The 23,046-nt window shown below is 37.8% G+C and overlaps 1 protein-coding gene across 1 annotated transcript in view; it reads right to left on the bottom strand.

Annotated features, from left to right (window-relative positions):
* NUP153 (nucleoporin 153) overlaps positions 1–23,046 on the bottom strand; it is an 80,811-nt gene that overhangs the window by 15,601 nt on the left and 42,164 nt on the right. Inside the window, exons 9-15 of the mRNA XM_082638458.1 lie at positions 22,122–22,268; positions 18,758–18,810; positions 18,358–18,484; positions 14,718–14,855; positions 13,978–14,076; positions 12,848–12,935; positions 1,588–1,713 (exon numbers count right to left, since the gene is read on the bottom strand). Of these exons, the coding sequence (XP_082494584.1) occupies positions 1,588–1,713; positions 12,848–12,935; positions 13,978–14,076; positions 14,718–14,855; positions 18,358–18,484; positions 18,758–18,810; positions 22,122–22,268 (778 nt within the window). The remainder of the gene's footprint in view (positions 1–1,587; positions 1,714–12,847; positions 12,936–13,977; positions 14,077–14,717; positions 14,856–18,357; positions 18,485–18,757; positions 18,811–22,121; positions 22,269–23,046) is intronic.

Raw genomic sequence — 23,046 nt, 5'->3', positions numbered from 1 at the left:
CTACAAAAGATGTTTGGTTTATAGTATATCATTTTCCTCTAGGAATCTGTTTACTGTTTATTCAACCAATACCTAATTTGAGACTTAATTAAGGTATGCACATAGAACCATGAAATAAGGAAAAGTCTTTGGAAATAAGGGAAAAAACCATGAGGAAAAGTCTTTGTGCTACCAAAACTGATAACATTGACTTGATTCACTCAAACTACACTTTATTTGTAGAAATGACCTTTCAATCCTTTACTCTGGACCAATTAACTTTTATTTTACATACACCAAAAAAACACCCGTTTCTCTAGCCTTTAGCATCAAGGGAAAAGAAAATCAGAGGGAAAGATGATACAGAAGGTTGTTAAAGAGGTTTTCTAGTGGTACCAAGAAATAATCCAGCCTAGAGCTATTTTTTGCCTAAAGATAAATCAATCCCATGTACTTCAGTTACTCCCAAAGGAGGAAAATGTACTAGTTTGTTAATGATTAACCTGAGTCACTAAGGTTGGCAAAATTTTAACGTAACCACTTCAAGGTGTTACAAGTTTTCTTTTCCTCCCACTTTTTTGGATTTTCCGGATTTCCCTCAAGAGAACATGTAACTTCTCCAAATTTTTGCTCTTTAAACAAAGTTTAAAAGAGGGGAGGAGTGGGCATTATGAATGCAAAGTGTAACTTCTATGAAGATAACCTATATGCATTTGATGCTGACTGACTACCACTCAGTTCACCCTGACACAGGCATTCTGGAGTCCTGCCCATAACTGCATAAAACCGTCTATATTGAGACTCCAGTAGGCAGTCTACTCATCTATAAAATGGGAGCGACACCAAAAGAACCTAATCCCTCTAAATCTTGCTGGAGCATCCAACCTTATTATTGAAACTCATATTCAGTTATACATGAACACATGTGCTGGATAAATCTAAATTCTCTCTGAGCTACTGGATTATCTTATAAACACTTTTATATTCTTATACATCCCAGTTGGAATTATACTATCCTCTTTGATTTTCAAACTGAAAACCTATTCCTATTTGAGGACTTCTATTCATTATTTTCAAATTCTTAACCACTAACATTCATATCTTATTTTATTTGAAGTGAGTACTATTGTGTGTGTGTGTGTGTGTGTGTGTGTGTGTGTGTGTGTGTGTTACAGTCAGCATATGTTTTCTTTCCACTTGGCTTTGTTATATATATCCCACAACTGGGGAATAATCTGAGAAGAACAAGGCAGTTCAACGCTCTCAGAGAGAGACATGTCCAGGTATATCATCAGGTTTATTTACTTTTTTCCAATTATTGGCCCATCTCTAATTAACAGGCAATTCACATTTTCTCCTTCTATACTTGCCCCTTAGAGATTTCATTTTAGCGCAGAGTCCTTAAATTCTAAAGAAATAGTTTCTAAGTTCTTGCACCTAAAAAGTTACATCTGACTACATCTACATTCAAAAGCCAATCTCCTATCAAACTAGACATCATTTTTTAAAAGCCTGAAGTACAACAAAGTATTAACAAGTGATATTAAGATGAGATCATGATTTTGCAATTAAGATTTTAGATTATCTCAAGGGCAGCCATTATCTTACCAGGGTTCTTCAGAACATCTAGGACACTTCCTTCTTTCAGGGTTTTTGCAGGTTTGAAAGGGCCCTTGCAATCTTCATCTGGTTTCTTCTTACAGCTTGGACTGTTCACTGCAGTGATATCTTGAGCTGTAATTTTTTTTAATTGTAAGAGATATTATGCTAAGAAAAAGCAAGTTACATGTATGAAAAATCTCTCAAAGTCAATTTGAATCAAGATCTTAAAAAAAAATACCCACCAAAAAAGTCACTGTAATTCAAAGATAATGAACAAATGACTTAAAGTACAGGGTTACCTTGCCATTACAAGGAAGCAAAAAATACTATTTCCCATACTGTATATCTCTCTCCTCCAGAAGGACAAAAAATTATATAAACTATATATAATCTATAATTGTTATCCAATATCTGAGTAAGTCAGAAAGAGAAAAACAAATACTGTATGCTAACACATATATATGGAATCTAAAAGAAAAAATGGTTCTGAAGAACCTAGGGGCAGGACAGGAATAAAGACACAGACATAGAGAATGGACTTGAGGACACAGGGAGGGGGAAGGGGAAGCTGGGATGAAGTGAGAGAGTGGCATGGACATATATACACACTACCAAATGTAAAATAGATAGCTAGTGGGAAGCAGCCGCATAGCACAGGGAGATCAGGTCAGTGCTCTGTGACCACCTAGAGGGGTGGGATAGGGAGGGTGGGAGGGAGACGCAAGAGGGAGTGGATATGGGGATATATGTATATGTATAGCTGATTCACTTTGTTATACAGCACAAACTAACACAACATTGTAAAGCAATTATACTCCAATAAAGATGTTAAAAAAATTTAATGTTTAATTAAGCCAGATATTTCATTTCTAGAAATTCATCCTATGATTAAAAATATCTTTCAGTTATTATATCGAAAACCTGGATGATACTTAATAAAAGGAGCTAACTACATAAATTACAGAACACTGACATGATGGAATGCTATGCAGCCACAAAAAATCATTCTCAGAAGCACAGTTATGGGAAAGAGTAGGTTAGAAAGTCCAGAAAATTTTGACTGTTTACATCGAAAGAGTGATGTTTTTACTTTTCATAGTTCCCAAACTTGCTAAAACAAACATATCCTTATACTTAAATAAGAGATCTATATTGTGAGTACAATAATCGTTTTGTCATTATATTTCTGTTTACAGATGAAATATGTTTGGGATTGTTTCAAAATTACCCGATAGGTGTGTTTGTGTGTGTGAGGGGAGAAGGAAGGAAGGAGGGAGAGAGAAACAAGATTGGTCACAAAATGGCAAACGCTGAAGCTCAGTAAAGTGTGTATGGGGACTCAGTCTACTCTTCCACTTCTGAGAATGTTTGAAATTTTCCATAGTAAAATATAAATAATCAGGTTTTTCTTCTAAAGTGCTTGCCAATTTTAAAGCAGTGGGTAAAGGAGTTCAAAAACCCAACCTACCCTTACCTCACACCATAAACAAAAATTAATTCAAAATGGATCAATGGGGACTTCTCTGGTGGCGCAGTGGTTAAGAATCCACCTGCCAACGCGGGGGACACGGGTTCGAGCCCTGTTCTGGGAAGATCCCACACGCTGCAGAGCAACTAAGCCTGTGCGCCACTACTACTGAGCCTGCACTCTACAGCCCACGAGCCACAACTACTGAAGCCCATGAACCTAGAGCCCGTGCTCTGCAACAAGAGAAGCCACCGCAATGAGAAGCCCGCGCACCGCAACGAAGAGAAGCCCCCACTTGCCACGACTAGAGAAAGCCCGTGCGCAGCAACGAAGACCCAACACAGACAAAAATGAATTAATTAATTTAACAAAAAATTGGATCAATGACCTAAAACATAAGAACTGAAACCATAAAACTCTTAAAAGAAAACCTAGGAGGTGTATCTTCATGACCATGGATTTGACAATGAATTCTTAGATATGACACCAAAAGAACAAGTAAATAAAAAACTGAACTTCACCAAAATTAGAAATCTTTGTGCATCTAAGGACATTATTAAGAAAGTGACAACTGACTGAATGGGAAAAAATATTTGCAAATCACACATCTGATAAAGATCTAGTATCCAGACTATATAAAAACACTACAACTCAGCAACAAGACAAACCAATTTAAAAATGGGCAAAGGACCTGACCAGACATTTCTCCCAAGAAGATATGTAAAGGGCCAAAAAGCACATGAGAAGATGCTAACCAGGAGTTCAGGTTTTTTAAGCATAAGCCACCTGTTCTCCTTGCTTGTCCCTGCAATAAACCTTCCTCTGTTCCAAAAAAAAAGATACTAAAAACCATAAGTCTTCAGGGAAATAAATGCAAATCAAAACCACAATGAAGGGCTTCCCTGGTGGCGCAGTGGTTGAGAGTCCGCCTGCCGATGCAGGGGACACAGGTTTGTGCCCCGGTCCGGGAGGATCCCGCATGCTGCAGAGCGGCTGGGCCCGTAAGCCATGGCCACTGAGCCTGTGCGTCCAGAGCCTGTGCTCCACAACGGGAGAGGCCACATCAGTGACAGGCCCATGTACTGCAAAAAACAAAACAAAACAAAACAACAACAACAAAAAACCCCACAATGAAGCATCACTTCATACCCACTATGATGGCTATCATCAAAAAATGGAAAATAATAAACATGGTGAGAACATGGAGAAATTTGAATCCTGCTGGTGGGAATGTAAAATGGGCCGGCTGCTGAGAAAAAGTTTTGTAGTTCCTCAAGGAGTTAAATATAGGACTCTCATTTGATTCATCAACTCCATTCCCAGGTATACACTCCAAAGCACTGAAACCAGTATTCAAACAAATACAAGTACATGCATATTCATAGCAACACTATTCACAACAGCCAAAAAGTGGAAACAACTCAAATGTCTATCAACGAATAAACAGATAAATTATGGTATATCCATATGGTGGACTATCATTCAGCCACAAAAGGTATGAAGTCATGATACATACTACAAGACAGATGAACCTTGAAAACAGTACGTGAAAGAAGCCAGATACAAAAAGTTACATTGTATGGTTCCAGGATAGGTAACTACATAGAAACAGAACACAGATTAGTAGCTGTCAGCAGTTGGGGGGGGGGGGGAGGGGAAATGGGGAAAAACTGGTTAATGGGTACAGGTTTCCTTTTGGAAGTGATAAAAATGTTTGGTACCAGTTAGAGGTGGTGACTGTACTAAACACAATCAACATTGTGATTGTACTAAACACCAATGAATTGTTCCCTGTAAATGATTAACTTTATCTTGTGTCAATTTCACCTGAATAATAAAAATGTGCAAAAAACAAAACACCATACCTATCTCTTACAACTGTGTCAAAACAAAGAAAAATGCTTTTATTACTTTATCACATTCTATCTTCCTTTATAATCAATATTGAATTGCTTTTAGTAACTTAAGGTAAATTTTAAGGATTTCCTAAAGTGTACTAAAAGAGATGGAAAATGAAGATAATGGGAAAATTAGCTCCTATCACAGCGTAACCATGACTTCCACATTTTCATCAGTTTTTTAATGACAGAGTGGTGAGAGGGCTTCGCTGGTGGTGCAGTGGTTGAGAGTCCGCCTGCCGATGCAGGGGACACGGGTTCGTGCCCCAGTCCGGGAAGTTCCCACATGCCACGGAGCGGCTGGGCCCGTGAGCCATGGCCGCTGAGCCTGTGCGTCCGGAGCCTGTGCTCCGCAATGGGAGAGGCCACAACAGTGAGAGGCCCGCGTACCGCAAAAAAAAAAAAAAAAAAAAAAAAAAAAGAAAAGAAAAAGAAGAAGTGGTGAGAAACAGAGGTCTCAATGTAAGAACAATTCTATATATGCCACTCATAATAAACTCTTGAAAGATCTGGACAATCTTCCCAGACGTAATGAAACACAAAAAGTTGTTTTAACAAACTATTACTCATTCAGTTACCATCAGTAAAGCATTAATAAAAACTGAAGGACTTTAATGCCTTTCCCTCATAACCAGGCATGAAAATGAAATTTGAATCAGTTTATTCTTCTTGAATTCACAGTAACATTAAAGAAAAAAAAAACATGTGTTAAGTACATCTGAAATATGCTTATTACTTTCTCTTAAACAGGGCTGTTTTATTTAACAAAAATTAGGATTGAAAACATACCAAATTCTTATTTTGTGCCACTCTCGTAACCTATGCTCTTGTCTTCCAGATCATCCAAAGACAAAGACTTTCTTAGCTTATAGGTCCTGGCTCTTTGATAGTTTTTTAAATCTATCTTTTGAGGGAGGATCTAGTTTTTAAAAATTCCCAAACTCAGCAGATAGTCAACGAAACACTTCTGAATAAGGCAACAGCCCCTTAACTGGTGTCTCAGCATATGACACCCCACTCCCACTCACATGCCCACCTAACACACTGCTGTTACTCCAAGGCACCATCTCACCCCCTATAAAAACCACCCCATCTTTTCCTACCACATTCAGATTAAAATCCAATTATTGAGCATAGCATTCACAGAATTTTTAGAATTTAAAGCTACCTCTCAATCTCATGACAAATTATTTGCGATTTTCAAAGTATGCCATGCTTTTCCTCTTGTTCTCTTGCATTTGGCTGTTTGTTGGGTGAGAAATGCCCTTACTCAGAATTCTTGACCTGAGTAACTCAGCCCAGATTATTCTTCATTTCCCAAACACCCAATACTTGAAACAAAACCACCACCACCACAGCAAAAGCCTATGGTTTAATTATCTGAATATTCATTTCTTTCCCTCAATTATGCCCATTTTTTTGAGTTTAGAAATTATATATCACTATCTGCAGAGGCCAGCATAACCCTTACGCATAAAAATGCTTATGAACTCAAGAGTAAATCTACAGATGGAATCCACTGTAATTACAATGTAGACCACCCTTGAACTTCTTGTAACATTTCATTTATAGACCTTCCAAGGCGAGAGACCCGCTGAGGGAGCTCTCCTGTTGCTCAGATGACGATGTCTGCTTAGCACAGAGGAGAATCTGGTACCGAGAGCACTGGTAGAGAGGTTAATACCAGACACCTCTGTGAGACCTGGTGGGCAGCCCTGGGATCAGTAACCAGCAGTCAAGGCTCCTGGAAAGCTGCCTGGATCTGGTGAGTGGAGGCCTAGGAGTGAAGCTGCAGCAATAGGAGTAGTTCCAGTGACAGGAACAAACGTCAGCACAGCTCCCTGTTGCTTGGTTCCCCCAACTGAGGACAAGTTTATAACCATCAGGATATTCCTGAAATAATACATCAAATATGATACAAAGAGAAGAATAACATTAACTGTTGTAATCAAAAGTAAACACAGTGGGCGACCTTCAAGACAGCGAAGGAGTAAGACGTGAAGATCACCATCTTCCCCACAAATACATCAAAAATACATCTACATGTGGAACAACTCCTACAGAACACCTACTGAACGCTGGCAGAAGACCTCAGACCTCCCAAAAGGCAAGACACGTCCCACATACCTGGCCGTGTGGCCGACAGGGTCCCGGTACTCCAGCCGGGTGTCAGGCCTGAGCCTCTGAGGTGGGAGAGCCGAGTTCAGGACACTGGACCACCAGAGACCTCCCAGCTCCACGTAATATCAATCGGCGAGAGCTCCCCCAGAAATCTCCGTCTCAACGCTAAGACCCAGCTCCACTCAACGACCAGCAAGCTCCAGTGCTGGACACCCCATGCCAAACAACTAGCAAGACAGGAACACGACCCCAGCCATGACCAGCAGAGAGACTTCCTAAAGTCATACTAAGTTCACAGACACCCCAAAACACAGCACCAGACACAGTCCTGCCCACCAGAAAGACAAGATCCAGCCTCATCCACCAGAACACAGGTACCAGTCCCCTCCACCAGGAAGCCTAAACAACCCACTGAAACAACCTCAGCCACTGGGGGCAGACACCAAAAACAACAGGAACTACGAACCTGCAGCCTGCGAAAAGAAGACCCCAAACGCAGTAAGTTAAGTAAAATGAGAAGACAGAGAAATACACAGCAGATGAAGGAGCAAGGTAAAAACCCACCAGACCAAACAAATGAAGAGGAAATAGGCAGTCTACCTGAAAAAGAATTCAGAATAATGATAGTAAAGATAATCCAAAATCTTGGAAATAGAATGGAGAAAATACAAGAAACGTTTAACAAGGACCTAGAAGAACTAAAGAGCAAACAAACAATGATGAACAACACAATAAATGAAATTAAAAATTCTCTAGAAGGAATCAATAGCAGAATAACTGAGGCAGAAGAATGGATAAGTGACCTGGAAGATAAAATAGTAGAAATAACTACCACAGAGCAGAATAAAGAAAAAAAAATGAAAAGAATTGAGGAGAGTCTCAGAGATCTCTGGGAAAACATTAAACACACCAACATTTGAATTATAGGGGTCTCAGAAGAAGAAGAGAAAAAGAAAGGTACTGAGAAAATATTTGAGGAGATTATAGTTGACTATATCCTTTCCCATGTTAGGAAAGTTTTCAATCAGGTCCAGGAAGCACAGAGTCCCATACAGGATAAATCTAAGGAGACACACGCCAAGACACATATTAATCAAACTATCAAAAATTAAATACAAAGAAAAAGTATTAACAGCAGTAAGGGAAAAGTAACAAATAACATACAAGGGAATCCCCATAAGGTTAACAGCTGACCTTTCAGCAGAAACTCTGCAAGCCAGAAGGGAGTGGCAGGACATATTTATAGTGATGAAAGGGAAAAACCTACAAACAAGATTACTCTACCCAGCAAGAATCTCACTCAGATTCGACAGAGAAACTAAAACCTTTACAGACAAGCAAAAGCTAAGAGAATTCAGCACCACCAAACCAGCTTTACAGCAAATGCTAAAGGAACTTCTCTAGGCAGGAAATACAAGAGAAGGAAAAGACCTACTATAACAAAACCAAAACAATTAAGAAAATGGTAACAGGAACATACATATCGATAACTACCTTAAATGTAAATGGATTAAATGCTCCAACCAAAAGACACAGACTGGCTGAATGGATACAAAAACAAGACCCATATATATGCTGTCTACAAGAGACCCACTTCAGACCTAGGGACACATACAGACTGAAAGTGAGGGGATGGAAAAAGATGTTCTATGCAAATGGAAATCAAAAAAAAGCTGGAGTAGCAATTCTCATATAAGACAAAATAGACTTTAAAATAAAGACTATTACAAGACACAAAGAAGGATACTATATAATGATCAAGGGATCAATCCAAGAAGATATAACAATTGTAAATATTTATGCGCCCAACACAGGAGCACCTCAATACATAAGGCAAATGCTAACAGCCATAAAAGGGGAAATCGACAGTAACACAATAACAGTAGGGGACTTTAACACCCCACTTTCACCAATGGATAGATAAACCAAAACAAAAATAAATAAGGCAACACAAGCTTTAAAAGATACATTAACCAAGATGGATTTAATTGGTATTTATAGCACACTCCATCAAAAACAACAGAATGCACTTTCTTCTCAAGTGTTCATGGAACATTCTCCAGGACAGATCATATCTTGGGTCACAAATCAAGCTTTGGTAAAGTTAAGAAAATTGAAATTATATCGAGTATCTTTTCTGACAACAATGTTATATGACTAGATATCAATTACAGGAAAAAAACTGTAAAATACAAACACATGGAGGTTAAACAATATGCTACTAAATAACCAAGGGATCACTGAAGAAATCAAAGAGGAAATTAGAAGCAAATGACAATGAAAACGTGACAGCCCAAATCCTATGGGATGCAGCAAAACCAGTTCTAAGAGAGAAGTTTATAGCAATACAATCCTACCTCAAGAAACAAGAAAAATCTCCAACAACCTAACGTTACACCTAAAGCAATTAGAGAAAGAACAAAAAACCCCACCAAAGTTAACAGAAGGAAAGAAATCATGAAGATCAGATCAGAAATAAATGAAAAAGAAATGAAGGAAACAATAGCAAAGATGAATAAAACTAAAAGCTGGTTCTTTGAGAAGATAAACAAAATCGATATACCATTAGCCAGACTCATCAAGAAAAAAAGGGAGAAGACTCAAATCAATAGAATTAGAAATGAAAAAGGAGAAGTAACAACTGACACTGCAGAAATACAAAGGATCATGAGAGATGACTACAAGCAACTATATGCCAATAAAATGGACAACCTGGAATTCTTAGAAAAGCACAAACTTCTGAAACCGAACTAGGAAGAAATAGAAAATATAAACAGACCAATCACAAGCACTGAAATTGGAACTGTGATTAAAAATCTTCGAACAAACAAAAGCCCAGGACCAGATGGATTCACAGGCGAATTCTATCAAACATTTAGATTAGGGCTAACACCTATCCTTCTCAAACTCTTCCAAAATATAGCAGAGGGAGGAACACTCCCAAACTCATTCTACGAGGCCACGATCACCCTGATACCAAAACCAGACAAAGATGTTACAAAAAAAGAAAACTACAGGCCAATATCACTGATGAACATAGATGCAAAAATCCTCAACAAAATACTAGCAAACAGAATCCAAGAGCATACTAAAAAGATCACACACCATGATAAAGTGGGGTTTATCCCAGGAATGCAAGGATTCTTCAATATATGCAAATCAATGAATGTGATACATCATATTAACAGACTGCAGGATAAAAACCATATGATCATCTCAATAGATGCAGAAAAAGCTTTTGACAAAATTCAACACCCATTTATGATAAAAATTCTCCAGAAAATGGGCACAGAGGGAACCTACCTCAACATAATAAAGGCCATATATGACAAACCCACAGCCAACATCGTTCTCAATGGTGAGAAACTGAAACCATTTCCACTAAGATCAGGAACAAGACAAGGTTGCCCACTCTCACCATTACTATTCAACATAGTTTTGGAAGTTTTAGCCACAGCAGCCAGACAAGAAAAAGAAATAAAAGGAATCCAAATCAGAAAAGAAGAAGTAAAACTGTCACTGTCTGCAGATGACATGATACTACACACAGGGAATCCTAAAAATGCTACCAGAAAACTACTAGAGCTAATCAACGAATCTGGTGAAGTAGCAGGATACAAAATTAATGCACAGAAATCTCTTGCATTCCTCTACACTAATGATGAAAAATCTGAAAGAGAAATTAAGGAAACACTCCCATTTACCACTGCAACAAAAAGAATAAAATACCTACAAATAAACCTACCTAAGGAGACAAAAGACCTGTATGCAGAAAATTATAAGACACTGATGAAAGAAATTAAACATGATACAAATAGATGGAGGAGATATACTGTATTCTTGGATTGGAAGAATATATACCACCCAAAGCAATCTACAGATTCAATGCAATCCCTATCAAACTACCAATGGCATTTTCCACAGAACTAGAACAAAAAAACTTCACAATTTGTATGGAAACACAAAAGACCCGAAATAGCCAAAGTAATCTTGAGAAAGAAAAACGGAGCTGGAGGAATCAGGCTCCCAGACTTCAGACTATTACTACAAAGCTACAGTAATCAAGACAGTCTGGTACTGGCACAAAAACAGAAATATAGATCAGTGGAACAGGATAGAAAGCCCAGAGATAAACCTACGCACATATGGTCAACTAATCTATGACAAAGGAGGCAAGGATATACAATGGAGAAAAGACAGCCTCTTCAATAAGTGGTGCTGGGAAAACTGGACAGCTACATGTAAAAGAATGAAATTAGAACACTCCCTCACACCATACACAAAAATAAACTCAAAATGGATTAAAGACTTAAATGTAAGGCCAGACACTGTCAAACTCTTAGAGGAAAACATAGGCAGAACACTCTATGACATAAATCACAGCAAGATCCTTTTTGACCCACCTCCTAGAGAAATGGAAATAAAGACAAAAATAAACACATGGGACCTAATGAAACTTAAAATCTTTTGCACAGCAAAGGCAACCATAAAAAAAGACGAAAAGACAACCCTCAGAATGGGAGAAAATATTTGTAAACGAAGCAACTGACAAAGGACTAATCTCCAAAATATACAAGCAGCTCATTATCAAAAAAAAAAAAAAAAAAATGGGTGGAGACCTAAATAGACACTTCTCCAAAGATATACAGATTGTCAACAAACACATGAAAGGATGCTCAACATTACTGATCATTACAGAAATGCAAATCAAAACTACAATGAGGTATTACCTCACACCAGTCAGAATGGCCATCATCAAAAAACCTACAAACAATAAATGTTGGAGAGGGTGTGGAGAAAAGAGAACCCTCTTGACCTGTTGGTGGGAATGTAAATCTCCAGCCACTATGGAGAACAGTATGGAGGTTCCTTAAAAAACTAAAAATAGAACTACCATATGACCCCACAACCCCACTACTGGGCATATACCCTGAGAAAACCATAATTCAAAAAGAGACATGTACAACAGTGTTCATTGCAGTACTGTTTACAATAGCCAGGACATGGAAGCAACCTAAGTGTCCATCGACATATACAATGGAATATTACTCAGCCATAAAAACAAATGAAATTGAGTTATTTGTAGTGAGGTGGATGGACATAGAGTCTGTCACACAGAGTGAAGTAAGTCAGAAAGAGAAAAACAAATATCATATGCTAACACATATATATGGAATCTTAAAAAAAAAAAAAAGAGGGTTCTGAAGAACCTAGGGGCAGGACTGGAATAAAGAAAAAAGACGCGGACGAGAGAATGGACTTGAGGACTCGGGGAAGGGGAAGCTGGGACAAACTGAGAGTGTGGCATGGACATATATACACTACCAAATGTAAAATAGATAGCTAGTGGGAAGCAGCCGCATAGCACAGGGAGATCAGCTCGGTGCTTTGTGACCACCTAGAGGGGTGGGTAGGGAGGGTGGGAGGGAGACGCAAGAGGGAGGGGATATGGGGATATATGTATGCATATAGCTGATTCACTTTGTTATAAAGCAGAAACTAACACACCATTGTAAAGCAATTATGCTCCATAAAGATGTTAAAAAGAAAGGGAAGATTTCATTTATAACAAAATATCACTTTACTTTGACTAAATAAAGACAGTGGATAAATTTGTTATTGTGACCATCCCTTTCACATCCAAACTGTAACCACTCACATTTAGAGAGCTAACTGTATTCAAATGAAACCATTTACAAGAACCGCCAAAGGTGAAAGATAATTTAAAATACCGACCTCATGTATTTTTATGTGAACTATTACGGAAGTGGCCCCTTACCTGAACTCCTTGTAAGTGGCTCTGAGGTACTACTAGGGCCGCGGCGTCCCGCTGTCTTTGCCACGGGCACACTGAACGTAAATCCAATCTGCAGAAAGAGAAGGTGTCTTTTCAGTGTCCACTTAGCTTCAAGTGATGATCAAATATAAAGCTCTAGTTTACGCCAAGTCAAAAAAATATACTGAACTTCACATATTCTAAGATTCACAGTTTCTCCTAGTGTAAATCTCTAAACTTGGTGTGCTTCTTATAATGAATGGTGTGTCACAGTTTAACAACAGCATTTTAAATTTCTGAAGCATTTTTTCATTCAAAGCAATACGTAAAAATAATGTGTTCCTAATGCCCAGTTCTGGACTTCTAAATGCCATTTCCTAATAAAAAGTATGAGACTTTATGGCCAACAAGTGCACTTCAGGCATGTGGCAGGGAAGTTACAAAATGATCTGGAACATCTAGTTGTGACAGAAAACAAGGACACAGTGAAAAACAGAAAGTAACATGTTAAAATGATACACATGCCAAATACAGGTAGGACAATTTGAACATTAAACTTATGTATTATTCTTACTCAAAATATTTATTCTTAATTATGAAGAAAAAAATACATACTGTGGGACATAAAAACTTCCAACTTTTCTAGATTAAAGTCAATTCAAGAGACATGTTAACTAAATTCAATATGACTTAGATTAGTCCTAATCGTAAGTGGATCCAGGACCAAGAGAAACAAACAGCAATTAAAGGACAGTCTGGGGCTGATGGGTAGATCTGAACATGAACACTATTACTATTATATCATGTTACATTTCTTGGATAGGATAACTGCATTGTGGGTATACAAAGGAATATCCTTTTTCTTAGGGGATACACGGAAAGGTATTAAGGGTACCAAGATGTCTGCATCCTAACTTGCAAATGGTACATAAGAAAATGCATATGCATAATATATATATATGTATATATAGTGAAAAATATATAGATGTTCATTGAAAGTTTTCTGTACACTGGAATTTTTTTGGTAAGAAAAGTGGTATTTCTTACTACCAATGGCATCTTAGATTTGATTTTAAAAATATAGTAGGCCTTTGAAATCAATAAATATGAAATATTCCTTGCTTGCTACTTACAGATGACGGAGGTAGTACATCTGCCTCAGTAGATTTTACAATTGGAGATGAAAATCTAAACAAGGGGCTGCCAGTGCTGTTTGGAGAGGTCATTTGTACCTAGGTTTTCCAAATTATTAAAGAAACGATACAAAAATAGTTTTTTAGAAAAGAATTTGACAATAAAATAGACCTTAAGCAAAATTAATTATTACAAAGAAGCCAAAAGCAATTTTTCCCCTTCTGAATTTAAAAATCACTTTTTAACTTCTGAAAACTACTAAACAGTTAACTGCTTATAAGATCTTGCTTCCTCTTAGAAGAGGAATATACATTACCTTAGAGGGAGATACTTATCTAAAGGGGAGAAATGACATCTATAAGAATATGTTCAGAAGATGTAAAAGTCAGGGAAAAAAGCATAAAAATTTCAGGAGCAGATTAAAAATGTTAATACTACTTGAGAAACAAAAACATAAATCCACTCTCACTGAAGAAAAAAGTATTTTAACTGGGAACATTGTTTGGAAACAAACTAATACTCAACTCTTCCTCTAATGCATTCATAAGAGTTGAAGAATGCTCCCATCATGATGTACATTAAAAAAAAAGAAGCAAAACACTATTTCCATTTTTCTCATCTTACTGAGTTGTTAATTTCCATAGTGAAAATTAATCACTGCTTTAAACAGATTAGCTTTTTTAAAAATAAAGAATGAGAAAAAACAAAAATCACCTCTATTGGTACAATGGTTTTTTACCTGGTTTGTTAATGACTGTGAAGGACTAGTGGGTGATGGAGAGGAAGTTGTGATCACAGAAGAACTAAAACTGAAGGTAGGCAGTGAAGAACTGGTGATGGGTAGAGAGATTTTCGGTAATACTGGGACTTCCAGTTCCTAAAACACAACATGTTTTACAATGGTATATTTCATCTTTTGTGTCATACTTCTGTCTCTACTTATTTTCAGGTAGAACTGATGTATCAATAGTTACAGGTAAGTTTAGAATAACAGGGATACGGTAGCACTATGCAGTGTTCACAATGTGAGCTCTTGAATTAAAAAAAAAAAATACTAAACAAGATATGAATCCCAGCTGTGCCACCTGTCAGCCATGTGACTTTGTGAACCTAACTGTCCTCGGTAGCAATTTCCTAACTGGTGAAAATGAGAAAAAAAAAAATCAACATACCACAGTTGTGGTATTAATACGAAAGAAAGTCACTTTTGGTCTTGGCATGTAAAACAAGCATTTAATAAATGTCAGCACTGGTAAGTCTGGTGAACTGCCTTGGTTTTTAACTCAATATAGCAAAGACCACCACTAGTCGCAAATGACCCAGATTAGAACAAACAAAAAGAGTTCCACTTCTGCTAATGGCGGAGGAGCTTGTGTCTGACCAATGCTCTGACAGATAAGAATTACAGACTCTGGACAATATATTAAAAACATCCATCTGAAAACACTTCAAAGCAACCAAAAGCAAGCAGATACTGGAGGGAAGAAGATACTTAGAAGACAGGCTTCTTCTGAGTGAGCTTCCTGCTCTCTTTGAGTTGATGCCAGTCGGATAGTTGAAATTCAGAAAGAAAACTGCAAATCTGTTGATTGAGGCATTCAAAGGACACATGAGGGTGATCACAGTAGGTAGAAAATAAGGGGAGATGCAGGAATGAAGAGCCACAGAAGGGGAGTCCCAAGTCTGCATATAAACTGTCTAAATCTCTGGCAAACCAAATCTCTGTAAACTACAGGTGTGTAATAAAGGCAATTGGAGAAAACAAAACTAAGAATCTGTCGCCATAAAACCTGCTCTATAGGTTCTTCAGGGGGAAGGGAAATGATACCAAATGGAAATTCAGATTTCTGGAAGAAGTGGAGAATATGTGAGGTAAACATCCATTTTTCCTCTTAATTTTTCCACTTAACCTAAAAGAAGACAGCTTTCAAAAGGAACAAGAGAGAAACAAAAAACAAGTGGGAAAAATAGAAAATTTTAAAAAAGGTAGATCTTAATCCAACCATACCAATAATATAAGTGAACATTCCAATTAAAAGGCAGAAAATAGATAAAAGGACAAGACTCAATTATACGCTGTCTATAAGAGACTTACGTTAAACGAAAAGGCACAGATTGAAAGTAAATGGATGGAAAAAGATATAACTTGCAGTTAGTAAGCATAAGAAGGCTAATTCCAGTAATAAAGTGGCTGGCTACATTAAACACCGGCTACAGCAGGTTTCAAGACAGAGAATATTTCCAAAGATTTTTTTAAAGGACATTTAGTAATATTAAAAGGGGCAAATCACTGAGAAGCCACAATAGATATAAGGTGTGTATGCACCAATGAGGGCCTCAAAATAAGTAAGCAAAAATTGACATTATAAATGGGAAAAAGATAAATTCACCAAATAAAAGTTGACAATTTTAACTCATATCTCAACAATACAGAAAACAGACATCTCCCCACCCCACTCCCTCCAAAATTCAGCAAGAACAAAGATCTTAGAAATACTATCCGTCATCTTATCTAACTGATATCTAGAGAATACTATACCCAACAACCGCAGAATACACATTCGTCAAGACTCATCAAGCAGACCATGTGCTGGGCTACAAAACAAGTCTCAATACATTTCAAAACATTAAAATCAGGACTAAATCCACTTCTTAATAATCCACGGATCACATACGGAATCAAAAAGGAAAGTAGGAAAAACATAAAAGCAGTACTATAAATCTCTTAGAAGAAAACATAGGAGACTTTTTTGGCAGCCTGGGGATAGGTTTCTTAGGACACAAAGAACAGTAAAAATAATGGGAAAAAATGGGTAAGTTCAGACTTCATAAAGTTAGAACATCTGCTTATCAAAGGATACTGTTAAGAAAAGGATTAGGCAAGTCAAACTGGGAGAAAATATTTGTAAGACACGTATCTGACAAAGTACTTGGGTCTAGAATTTATAGAGTTCCTACAACTCGATGATAGTAAGGCAATCCAATTTTTAAAAGAGCAAAAGATCTGACACTTCACAAAGGAAGATATTATGGCCAATAAAGAAGAACACATTATGAAGCAAGAGAGAAAGGCAAATTAAAATTAGTGAGACACCATCAGACACAAAGCGGAATGGCTGAACTTTTTTTTTTTTTTTTTTTTTTTCTTTTTGCGGTATGCGGGCCTCTCACTGTTGTGGCCTCTCCCGTTGCGGAGCACAGGCTCTGGATGCGCAGGCCCAGCGGCCATGGCTCACGGGCCCAGCCGCTCCGCGGCATATGGGATCCTCCCAGACCGGGGCACGAACCCGTATCCCCTGCATCGGCAGGCGGACTCTCAACCACTGCGCCACCAGGGAGGCCCGGAATGGCTGAACTTTAAAGGATGACAGTCAACTACTGATAAAGAGTAGTTGACTGAGTAAGAAAAGCCCCACGCTGCTGGTGGGAGTGTAAAATGTTACAATCGCTTTGGGGAAAACAGTTTGTCAGTTACTTAAAAAGTTAAACAAATCATATAACCTCATAACTCCACTTCTAAGTATTTACCCTAAGAGAAATAACTTATGTCTACAAAAAGGTTCAAGAATGTTCACAGCAGCTTTATTCACAATAGTCAGGAACAAAAGAATACATACTGACGAACTGTATCAATATGAAGTTCTAGAACCAGCAAAACCATATATATATATGATGGAACAAATGAGAACAGTGACTGTCCCTGGGGCAGGAGGCAATGGGCATTGACAGGTAAGGTGCATGAGTGAACTTTCTGGAGTGATGGAAATGTGTGACAGCTTGACAGGGGTTTGGGTTACACAGGTGGAATCATTTCTCTGGACTTCCCTGGTGGCCCAGTGGTTAAGAATCCATCTTGCAATGCAGGGGATGCCAGTTTGATCCCTGGTCGGGGAAACCAAGATCCCACATGCCATAGAGCAACTAAGCCCATGTGCCACAACTACTGAGCCTGCCTGCACTCTAGAGCCCGAGAGCCACAACTACTGAGCCCGCGTGCCACAACTACTGAAGCCCACACGCCTAGAGTCCATGTTCCGCAACAAGAGAAGCCACCACAATGAGAAGCCAGCGCACTGCAATGAAGAGTAGCCCTTCCTCACCGCGACTAGAGAAAGCCCGCGCAGCAACGAAGACCCAACGCAGCCAAAAATTATTTAAAAAAAAAAAAAAAAAAAAAAAAAGCCTGACAGCTTAACACACACACACACACACTTTTAAGGAACTGTTTCAATGGCAGATTATTCTTGTGCTGGGTCTCCCCAAACCCCACCCCTCCAGGGGACCTCCAGGTCTCCCCCTCACCACCACACCAAAGCTTTTAATAATAAACTTCAAGGTATTACGATGCTTCAGAACACACGTTAAGAGTACAACCCTACCTCCTCCTCTTGAGGTTCAGATGCCACAAAGCGCGTCCTCTCTCGCCTCATCTTCCCACCTCCACCACCTACTCCAGAAGACAAACCATTGGCTGCAGACACACTGAAATCTGGGTAAGAAAAGCCGCTAGGCAAAGAAAAAGAAAATTAAAACCAATGATGTATTACTCTGGTCCATAACTTGTTAACTAATTGAACACCGAAAAATTAGAACTGCTAACAACTGAGAAAATAAATGTTCAGCTGAATGTGATTTTAAAAGCTGACAGATTTGTGTGTGTGTGTGTGTGTGTGTGGTTTCTATTTTTTTAACCTTCTTAATCTTCAAAAAGGCAGATACAAATCAAATACAGACCTTACAAATGAGTATAAAGAAGCTTCACTATAAGGATGACATTACCTTTCTCGTTGTTCTCTATTTTGTCCTGGTGTCATATTTTTTTCATATCCAGTCTAGGAAAGAATAAACGCAACGTATTTACATGCTTGCTTATTTAATTTTCTTAGCACCACCCTTCTATCTGTGAATTTTAATATTTGGAATCAGGAATTTAATGATTTTTTTAGTTAGTGAATCCTAAAATCTGCAACCTATACCCTGTCTCCAAAATGATAACCAAGAGCTACATACAGTGTGATTATACACATAAACTATCACTAAACACAACTGTCCTTTCAACAAAACAGCAGTGGACAAATTTAATACACTTACCACCACAAAAAAATACTTTTACTTATCTTTCATTATGGCCTATTAAATGTGCAATCAAATTTACAAGGATATTCCTTTTGAAATGATTCTCTGCAACTTAAGAATTCCTCCAACTAAAGGAATCAGGGTTCCTTGGAGAAATGGCTGATTACAGGGCTGGGGCTGAAAACTCACAAGATGAGCCTGGGTTGTTTCATAGTATCAAAAAGAAACTAAGTGCTTGAAAAATGAAGGGGAAATATTAAAAGGACACACAGGAGCCAGTTCAAAGGCCAAATATGGGACAATATGAGCATCAAAATAAATAATGCTAGTAAAAGATTATAATCTTATGAAATATAAGAATTCACACTGACTTAAATAGAGAAATACACACAAAAAAAGAGAAAAGTAAACTTCCTACAGTAGAAAACCAACTTCATAAAGGTAGAAGAAATAGTGTAATTAGAAAGCCACCATTTGGCATCTACAAATAACAGATTCAGGCAAATATCATCAATAATGCTAACAGGGCTTCCCTGGTGGCGCAGTGGTTGAGAGTCCGCCTGCTGATGCAGGGGACACGGGTTCGTGCCCTGGTCTGGGAAGATCCCACATGCCGCGGAGCGGCTAGGCCGGTGAGCCATGGCCGCTGAGTCTGCGCGTCCAGAGCCTGTGCTTGGCAATGGGAGAGGCCACAACAGTGAGAGACCCACGTACCGCAAAAAAATAATGCTAACACTGGTGGGTGAAAAAGATATTTATCCTCTCAAAGTTATCTTATTAATTACGAAAGGTAAAACAGTAACTTCACAATGAAGAAATCCCACTGATGCCACCTTAACTAGTTATCACAGTGTCAGGAGTGGGACAAGCTGGTAGAGCATGCCTCCTAATACGACACATTGAGAAGAGTTCAGACTCTATTCTGTGGTATTACTACCAAAAGTACCACACCGGAGTCTAATCATGAGGAGACGTCAAACACGCAGCTTACTTTACTCTTCAGAACTATCAATGTTATGAAATACCAAAAAACAAATAAAAAACCCCTAAAAACCTGTTGTAGACTAAAGGAGATAAAGAGATATGACAACTAAGTGCAAGACATGATCTTGCATTTTCTTTCTTTTGGGACAACTGGCATCTAAATAAAACCTGTAAATAATAGTACTGTACCGATGTCAAGTTTCTTTCTGGTTTGGGTAATTGTTCTGCAGTTATGTGAGGGAATTCCTTGTTTGTAGAAAACACAGAAAAACATGAAGGAAATGTAGTAAAATGTGGAGTTCTTAAGATTTTTCTTCCAAGTCCAAAATTATGCTCAAATCATTTTTTTAAAGTTTGATAAAGCAAATATGACAAAATGTTAAAGACTGGTGAGTCAAGTTAAAGGAAATGGGTAAATACTGTACTATTCTTTCAACTTTAGTTTGAAAATTTTCAAGAAATTGAGTTATGAAGATTGAATGAAATTAAACATAAACAAAGGCACAAACAGGAAGATATTATGTAAATACAAAAAAATACACTTTAGTTAAATGACACAGGAAAACAGACAAACCCAGGATACAAGACACATCATATAAGACAACTGACCTGGCCTTTTCAAATACCAATGTGCCTAACAATTCTACTCCAAGCTCTAAGACCCAAGAGAAATGAATACCTATGTCCACAAAAAAACTTGCACACAAAAGCTCACAGCAGTATTTATTCATTACAGTTAAAAAGTGAGAACAACCCAAATGTCCCTCAGCTGATGAATGGATAAACATGGTATATCCAAACAATTAAATATTATTCAGCCATAAAAAGGACTGAAGTTCTGGGCTTCCCTGGTGGCACGGTGGTTGAGAGTCCGCCTGCCGATGCAGGCGATGTGGGTTCGTGCCCAGTCCGGGAAGATCCCACGTGCCACAGAGTGGCTGGGCCGTGAGCCATGGCCGCTGAGCCTGCACGTCCAGAGCCTGTGCTCCGCAACGGGAGAGGCCACAACAGTGAGAGGCCCACGTACCGCAAAAAAAAAAAAAAAATTTAAAAAAAAGTACTGAAGGTTTAATATATGATGTGAACCTCAAAAACATAAGTGAAATAAGCCAAACACCAAGGACCACTTATTTTAAGATTTCATTTATATGAAATGTCCAGATAAGCAAACCTATAGAGACAGATTAGTGGTTGCCTAGGGCTTGAGGGGTAGAGGTGGAAAGTGACTACTAACGGATGTGAGATTTGGGTGAGGGGGAGGGGATGGTGATGAAAATGTTCTAAAATTGACTGTAGTGGTAGATGAACAATTGTGAATATACTAAAACCACTGAACTGTAAACTTTAAATAAATAGGTGAATGGCAAGGTATGTGAATTATATCTCAATAAGGAAGTTATTTAAAAACAAAAACAATGTGGTGAGCATGAAGATTTGAGGTCTAGAAAGACAAAACCAAAAGTAATATGTGAAACCTGTTTGGATTCTGGCTCAAAAAAGTAGCCATAGGGAATTAATTCCCTTGCAGCCCAGTGGTTAGGACTCTGTGCTTTCACTGCCTGGGCCCTGGGTTCAATCTCTGGTTGGGGAACTAAGATCCCACAAGATGCATGGTATGGCAAAACAAAAACAGAAACAAAAACACCCCAAACAGCTATAAATAACATATGAATATGAACTAGCTATTAGATAATATTAGGAAGGAACTGACAGTAATTTGCTTAGACATGACGACATAGGAGATCTATACCAAAGTAGTTTGGGGTGAACAGGCATGGTGTCTCAAATTTATTTTCAAATAGTTCAATAACATAAACAAAACACACAAATAAAGCTAGTGTGGCAAAATTATTTAATCTAAACAATGAATATATACTAGTGTTTACTAGTAAACACTAATTTAGGATTTGACCAAGGTGCCAACCATTTAAAGCTATACCAATCCGTAATCATCACTAATTCGCAAACTTTATGCATTATCTAGTTGCTAGACTGCAACAGTAGGTTACTGGTACTTTATGTTACTTATTCTTATTCATTTAAATCAATATTCAAAGACTAGTGAAAATAAACACATACTCACACTGTGCTTTTTATCTATTCTTTGATTAGTCTTCCTTAATTCACCAGATGGGGTCAGAGATGGTTTAAAATAAACAGTTCGATTTGCTGCTATGGAAACTGGTTTTGGGGTCACGAGTCTCTGAACAGGGGGGTGTTGAGAGTCCACCTTACAGACAGGCAGAAATCAAAAGACAAACTTTTATTTTCATGTATCAGCGATGTATATCTAAAAATTATTTGACAATAGCGAATGTAACCCAGAGACTATGAGTACTTCCTAGAGAAATACCCAGTAGGTGCAAACAAATACTAGGAGGAAAAACTGAAAGTAAAGAACCAAGGGTGTGTGTATTTATATTATTAATTTATGTATGTACTTATTTATTTAGACATATATCTACATATACACATATAATTTCAAAACAGTTTCACAGACTATTTTATTCTAGACTTAATGCCTTTTCACACACATGTGACACACACAAAATGGAAACTATTGCAGAGCCTTTTGAATAATCTAAGCTTTTACAGGATGAACTTCAAACATATGAACTGATTCATACATAAAACTGATAAACATACATACATGTTTATTCAAACATAAAACTGATTTTGCCACATTTTCCCCAAATTACTATTTACATTCTCTTCAGCTGTATTTTTTAACTAGCTATGAAAATATCTTAATTGCTAAAAAATGAGCAAATCTCTCTCCAAGTAAATTTTCTTCCATTTTTATTTAAAAACCAAATCAAAAGTCATACAATTTAAGTCTAATTAGTAAAGCACTGTGAAGAATTCCAAATCTTAAGATGAACTGGCTTCATTATCTAAGTACACAAGTGTTTTGTCAACATTCTTTTGGTACACTGAAACACACTAAAAATCCTGTTGGTATAAGACGACTATAAAGCCAAGAGCTTCTACTCTGTCCAAAGACTGTA

This window comes from Mesoplodon mirus, assembly GCF_964341445.2.
Source record: "Mesoplodon mirus genome assembly, chromosome: 12".
Lineage (NCBI taxonomy): Eukaryota > Metazoa > Chordata > Mammalia > Artiodactyla > Ziphiidae > Mesoplodon > Mesoplodon mirus.
Note: the sequence above shows the minus strand (reverse complement) of the source record. Positions and strands in the feature narration are given on the sequence as shown.